The sequence below is a fragment of the Macaca mulatta genome, chromosome 18 (assembly GCF_049350105.2).
Source record: "Macaca mulatta isolate MMU2019108-1 chromosome 18, T2T-MMU8v2.0, whole genome shotgun sequence".
Classification (NCBI taxonomy): Eukaryota; Metazoa; Chordata; class Mammalia; order Primates; family Cercopithecidae; genus Macaca; species Macaca mulatta.
Window position 1 is genome coordinate 60,679,716 of NC_133423.1, and position 7,286 is coordinate 60,687,001.

Below are 7,286 nucleotides of genomic sequence, written 5' to 3' on the forward strand. Positions count from 1 at the left end.
CTCTGCTTGACCGATACAGCAGGTGAATTCACAAATGGGAAGTAAAGGAGATGTTCAAACTACACATGCTTCATCTTTACCTCAAATATTTCAAAAAATCAATTTCCTCCCCCTTCCCCAAAGAATTCTCGCTGTCTCACTGTGTTAGTTTATTGGAATGAGAACAGAAAAAAGAATACAAACTTTAAGGTAGTTTATGATGAAAGAGTGGAGGCATCTTTACAGGAGAGGTAGTAGGAAGAAATCATTAAGAACTATATCAGTCACCCCGAGATATGGAAGATGTTGGAAGAAATACAGCATCTTTTGTTGAGAGGATGATACAGTTAAAGATAGATGTAGAAACACAAAGAGAAGACATGGAGGATATAGGGAAGCATTCTTAATTTAATGGGGGTTTCAGAAAACAAGTAGAAATGTGAGGAAATGGGACAGTAGGAGGTTTGGTCATGGTAGTGGGACACAGAGCAGTAGAGGTATGAGATTAGAATAAAGAATAGGTGACAGGAGATAACAAAGATAAAATCATACTGGGTTTAGCTGCCATGAGCATGAGTTGTTATATTAAATAATGTTTCTGGAGCTTTTGAACATGTGCTAGTCACTATTCTCAGCACTTAACATGTTTTGTCTTACCTAATCACCACAACAAACCCAAGAAGTAGAATCAATTATTATTCTTTGCAGTTTACAGTTGAGAAAACTGAGGTGCAGGTAGCAGTCTGACTCTAGGGCCCAGCTTTTTCATTGGGTGCAGCGGTGGGAGAATAGTTGTCAGAACTTTGATTTCTCAGCCCTGTTTGTGGTTCATTAGATTAGCATTTTAGAAAAACTACTGTGTAAAGCAGTTTTCAAAATGTTGTCCCCGGGCCAGGCCTGGTGGCCCACACCTGTAATCCCAGCACTTTGGGAGGCCAAGGCAGGCAGATCACCTGAGGTCAGGAGTTCAAGACCAGCCTAGTCAACATGGTGAAACCCCTCTCTATTAAAGAATTAAAAAATTAGCTGGGTGTGGTGGCGAGCACCTGCAATCCCAGCTACTTGGGAGGCTGAGGCAGAATAGCTTGAACCTGGGAAGCGGAGGGTGCAGTGAGCCAATATTGCACCATTGCACTCCAGCTTGGGTGACAAGAGCAAAACTGCATCTCAAAGAATAAATAAATAAACCACCATCACCACCACCAAAATGTGGTCCCAGACCAGGAGCATTAGTATCATCTGGGAACTCAGAAATGCAATTTCTTTTTTCTTTTTCTTTTTTTTTTTTTTTTGAGACGGAGTCGCTCTGTCGCCCAGGCTGGAGTGCAGTGGCGCCATCTCGGCTCACTACAAACTCCGCCTCCTGGGTTCACGTCATTCTCCTGCCTCAGCCTCCTAAGTAGCTGGGACTACAGGTGCCCGCAACCGCGCCCGGCTAATTTTGTATTTTTAGTAGAGACGGGGTTTCACTGTGTTAGCCAGGTTTGTCTTGATCTCCTGACCTCATAATCCGCCCACCTCAGCCTCCCAAAATGCTGGGATTACAAGTGTGAGCCACTGTGCCCAGCCTAGAAATGCAATTTTTGGGGCCACACCCCAGACCTATGGAATTAGAATCTCTGAGAGTAGGCCCAGCAGGTTTTTTTTTTGTTTGTTTGTTTGTTTTTGGTTTTGTTTTTTGTTTTTTGTTTTTTTTTACAAGCTTGCCAGGTATTTCTGGTGCATGCTCAAGTGTGAGAAACATGGTTAAAGAATAGATTGCATTGTGGTGCTAATTAAGAGGCTCTTGCAGTAAAATGAGACATAAGACTTGAATTTGTAAGGAAAATGAGATACAGTGAAGTAACCAAGTTCCAGAGAAGTGTAGGTGAGAGAATTGGCAGGAATTTGTGAAGAACATTGGGAGTGGAGGTTAGTGAGTGTTAGGAGGAGTCAGTATGATACTTACAGTTTGCCGGGGTAGATGGGGGTACTCTTCACTGGAATGAAGATGATGAGTTTCACTTTGGACCAGGAGATATCCAGATGTTCACAGTTCTTCCTCTACTAGAAGCATTTGGATAAGGTACAAAGAATTTGACATTTGAGGATCAAATGGGAACAGAATAGCATAAGTTCCTGAATATTTACTTTGGGCTACAAATTGCGCAATTGAAATTTAATTTAATGAGATGCTTCAGACTGACTGGACACCTACCCAGTAGTCTCTGTTGCCCTTCTTGCTACATGAGAAGTTTGGGGGGGAAGTTAGGGCATAGCATCAGTACAACCTGGTATGGTTTTTAAATCATCTTAGTTTTTGCTTAGGGAAACCTGAGGTTTGCAGTTTGCAGTATTGTTTAAAAAGTATTTCTCAGTAAGAAGATATAAAATTTCTGAAAGTGTAAAATATATTATCTGAGCAGAATTTTTTTTTTTTTTTTTTTTTTTTGAGGCGGAGTCTCGCTCTGTCGCCCAGGCTGGAGTGCAGTGGCCGGATCTCAGCTCACTGCAAGCTCCGCCTCCCGGGTTCCCGCCATTCTCCTGCCTCAGCCTCCCGAGTAGCTGGGACTACAGGCGCCGCCACCACGCCCGGCTAATTTTTTTGTATTTTTAGTGGAGACGGGGTTTCATTGTGTTAGCCAGGATGGTCTCGATCTCCTGACCTCGTGATCCGCCCGTCTCGGCCTCCCAAAGTGCTGGGATTACAGGCTTGAGCCACCGCGCCCGGCCTATCTGAGCAGAATTTAAAAGTTAATGTGTATGAACTTACACGGTTACTATTTTTTCTTCTTTACTATCTTTGTGTTTATAGAGTAAAATGTCTATAATAGTATATAACCGTGCTTCATTTGTACATATGTTATGTTCATTTCTTGCATTCTTGATTTGAAATCTGTACTACTCTATTCACATGTCCTCTTCTATCACTGCCTGTCTTTTTTCCTACGCTTTAGTAATTTATTAATTATAACATGGTATCAGAAAGTAGGCTACCTGAGCAAAATGAATCCACTCTAAAGGGATTTCCTCACAACTATATAGAAATCATTCTCATGTTCTTCAGAACATGATGTTTTGCAAATTTGATAGAAAAACAAATGTCAGTCTAGGCCAAGTTCTCAGAATTAAGTAATTTTTAATAAGCACAAAGATAACAGTATTAGTTGTTGGCATTTTCATGGTTTACTTTTTCTTCATTGATTTAAGTTGAAATTTTGTTTTTAATTTTGTGAAATATCTAGAAACATCTTTGTTTTTAGATTAACTGTAATAAATGAAAATAAAATAGTTCTATGAATGTATATATTCTGATATTTAGTATTGTCATTGTATTAATATATTTTTTATTTACAAAACAATTTGTCTTGAGTGATTTTGGAACTTGATCTCTTTCCTTCTTGAATCTGGTTGTTTTTAAGGAGCTTATGCTCTGTTACGTATTCTTAAGTGTTATTTTCAGGAAAATTGCTTTTAAGAAGAAAAAAGTATATAACTTTTTTGTTTATTTTTCTTCCATAGCCTTTGTTTAGTACCAGTCACCCTTTTGCTTTCCAATTGTTCTAAGGCTGATGTAGATGTCATAGTTGATCTTCGGCATAAAACAACAAGGTAAAGATTTGTTTAGTGCAAGGTTATTTTGTAGTTTAAGGTTCAAAGTGATTTGGGAGCAATTTAATATTTTGAAATTATGCAAATAATTTCATGGATAAGAAAGTTACTAAAGCATGTCCTGGTTTTTTGTTTGGTAATACAGAAGGCTTACAGATGTGTTACAGAGGTTTTAAATATTAAAGATTTTTTTTCTTGATTATAAAATAGTACTTAAAAAAAATTCAGTTCCACAATCCCATATCACATACTCCTAGAGCCAAATGCTTTTGGGAATTCAGAAATTTTTGAGTTTTTGGAAAAATACGATGAAGCATGCACTTAATATTTTTGTATAACACCCCAAACAGGATCTGAGACAGTTCTCTGAAATCCAAACACACACCTAGATATATGATTTTGTGTATCATAAATTTATTAGCAATACTTTATTGGGGGTACTGGATTGTTTTCCATTTTTCAATATTATAAACAGTTTCAATATTATAAGCATTCATGTACACACATTTATATATGGCTAACTAAGGGTTTAAAAGCTTAGATTTGAAACCAAGTTCTAATATACTCTTATGGGCATTAAATGAAATAATCCACTCTTAGCATTGTGCCTAGAAAATAGTAACTATTAATAATAAATGTTAGCTGTTATAGTAATGATGTTGCTATTATTAATAAACAATTGGCTTCATAAAATAATTTTTAGAAATAGAATTGTTAGATGAAAGGCATATGTATGTTTGTTTTTTTCTTGAGATGGAGTCTTGCTCTGTCATGGGCTAGAGTGGAGTGACGCAATCTCAGCTCACTGCAACCTCCACCTCCCAGGTTCAAGCGATTCTCCTGCCTCAGCCTCCTGAGTGGCTGGGATTATGAGCATGTACCACCATACCCGGCTAATTTTGTATTTTTAGTAGAGATGGGGCTTCATTATGTTGGTAGACTGGTCTTGAACTCCTAACCTCAGGTGATCCACCTGCCTCGGCCTCCCAAAGTGCTGGGATCATAGGCGTGAGCCACCGTGCCCGGCAGAAAGGGATATGTTAATGTGACTTTGGGGAAAAAAATTATAAAGAAAAAATCCTGCAACTTACCATTTTCCTCCTCCCTTAGTCCAGAAGCACTGGAAATCCATGGGTCATTCACGTGGCTTGGACAAACACAATATAAACTTCAACTTAAAAGCCAGGAGATTCATAGTCTGCAGCTGAAAGCGTGCTTTGTTCATACAGGTGTTTATAACCTTGGAACTCCTAGGGTATTTGCCAAGTTATCGGACCAAGTTACAGTGTTTGAAACAAGTCAGCAGAATTCCATGCCTGCCCTGATCATCATCAATAATGTGTGACAACTTGGACATTTGTACTGAAATCCACGATAATCAGTTTGTGCTGGATGGGCTTTACAGCAGTATTTGATATACCTAACTTGTTATGGAGGTTGATTGATATCTTATCCCTGCAAAATACTTTGACTTGTCATTTTGTTTATGATGCAAAGCACGTTGGACTGAGAATACTTATATTCTTTTTCTGTATTTCTTTAAACCCTGAGAATAATTTACATGCTCATAATACAGGATTTCAACATATCTGTGCACCTTATTAAGCCCCATCTTAAGAAAACACAAAGTCTAAGTCTGCTGTTACAACTTGTCAGTGGCATATGAATATTAGGAGATGATTCTGAGAAAGGAAAGGCGTTGGCAGTACTCCTGTTAAGCCATTAGTCTCTAAATTCCAGCTTTACTGTGAAGTTCTATAGAGTGTTAAATACAAATTTTCCTGTCTTGCTTCACACAGTTCCTTAAAATCAGTTTTGAACTTTGGTCATAGAGTCTTCATATTTCAGTATCTGGTGGTCCCTATGGCTTATACATAACTTTGTAAAAAGAAAAAAAAATTTTTTTCTGATGCTTTGAATATAGTTTTGAAAGGAGTTTTGACTTTTTTCCCCCTCATTCATCTCAGTAGAGTGTACTATTTCACAATACAATTTTTGTCATTAAAATTATCATATTCTTTATTATATAACGTTAACAATTGAGTTGATCTGTTTAAAATATAAATCTCAAGTTAATTAAAAATAAGCTTTTCAAAAATGTATTATATTTATAACAAATGTACTGTAAATAGAATAAAGACATGCTATTCACTGTATAGAGTATCTGTTGATTAGAAAGTCTGGTTTCAAAATAACTTTTTATTCAGAGAATGGGCATTTGGACATAGGAAAGTTCAATTCAGCCCTGCTGCAGATAAAGAAATGGGAGCGAGGGTGTTTCAAATGAAGCTCTCTTGTAATTGGAGAAGGAGGGAAGACAGGGTGTAGGGGTGGGTGGCAGGGAGTACAAGAGCCAGGGTCAGCCAAGTCTGGAGCAGATGGGGTCCTTGTGCCATTGACAGCTACCATGGTTTGTTCCATCTCAATCCCGGCACTAATCAGAGCATACCGCACCAAAGTGGGGAGAGATCAAAAGACCCCGTTTTCAGACCGAAGATTCCAAACTTGTACTTGAAACAACTCTTCTTGAGAGAGGGGTGGTTAGTCTGTGTGCCTCTCTGCAACTGCTGCTTATGCTTCTGGATCTAAAGTGGGTCTCTGGCTTCTCAGCTCCTTCCACTCTGTGTCTTAGCAGGTGTGGGACAAGGTGGAGAGGAAGGTCACATTCTAAGGACACTCATTCCCTTCTTGAGAGTTTAGGGCCATGGGCTTATAAAAAAGTCTGAGGAGCAAAGGAATAACAAGAATGAGAAGGAGGCATAATCACAGTGGTATCTCATATTTAAACCACTCAGCTGAATATTAAATTGAACAGATTGTTAGACACTAATAAAAAAATTAAACTACATAAACCTACAACTGAATATATTAAGAATAAAGGTAATAAAGCACTCAAAATTACCTTGTAAATATTACTCAAGATTATTTCTATTGCATCTGTATCCTGGAAATATGTAATGGTGTGTTTCTGCTCATCTCTTGCCAACCCCGCATTCAGTGACTTGCTGGTAGCTTGAAATAGATGATAGTGGAATGTTTACCTCAGGAAAATCGGCAAATGCTATACACCAGGGCTCGATTTATTTTTGTTGTCTATGCTAGACCTAAGAAAGTGTTGGAGAAAATGTTAGTGATGCGTATTAAATTTAAAAGTGTTGCGTATTTGTAGCTATTAGGAGTAGCACAAATAGTTTAGGAAAATATTCCTGCAGTATCTGAAAAGTGTTAACACTTTTCAACTGTTAACCCAGTTCAACAAAGAAGTTGCCTATATCACTGATGAACTAGTGAAGATCCAACATGTGTTTTCTCACTTCCTCTTCCTCCTTAATAGAAACAAAAATATCAACCAGCATTCATACTAAAATTATTCTTGCTTATCAGTTGCAACATAGGTTTGTTTTCTATACAAGAACTCAGCAAAAATCAAACTACCCTGAGAATCAATTGACTTTTTGGAATTTACAAAAGAGTATTGCATATTTTATTTTACTTGTAAAGTGTGTGCTATACAAACTTTACACAAACGCAGTTTAAAAGATTTTTTTTTCCCCCTGGAGAATAATTTGATAAACATTCATCAGCGTACCTCTGGGCGTAGACCATGAGAAATATTCTGACGTCTACATTGCAGTTGGCCAAGAACTAAGGAATCTTATGGAATCTTCCAGCTTTTAGAACCCAGTAGAGCAGTGGTTCTCAAAATGTAGGCACAT

The 7,286-nt window shown here is 37.9% G+C and overlaps 1 protein-coding gene across 2 annotated transcripts in view; it reads left to right on the forward strand.

The window, feature by feature from the left end:
- TRAPPC8 (trafficking protein particle complex subunit 8) overlaps positions 1–5,726 on the forward strand; it is a 115,699-nt gene extending 109,973 nt beyond the window's left edge. For both annotated transcript variants that reach the window (XM_015121781.3, XM_015121782.3), the window contains exons 28-29: positions 3,481–3,570; positions 4,681–5,726. In XM_015121781.3, coding sequence (XP_014977267.1) covers positions 3,481–3,570; positions 4,681–4,915 — 325 coding nt within the window. In that variant the 3' untranslated portion in view covers positions 4,916–5,726. The remainder of the gene's footprint in view (positions 1–3,480; positions 3,571–4,680) is intronic.
- The last annotated feature ends 1,560 nt before the right edge of the window (positions 5,727–7,286 follow it).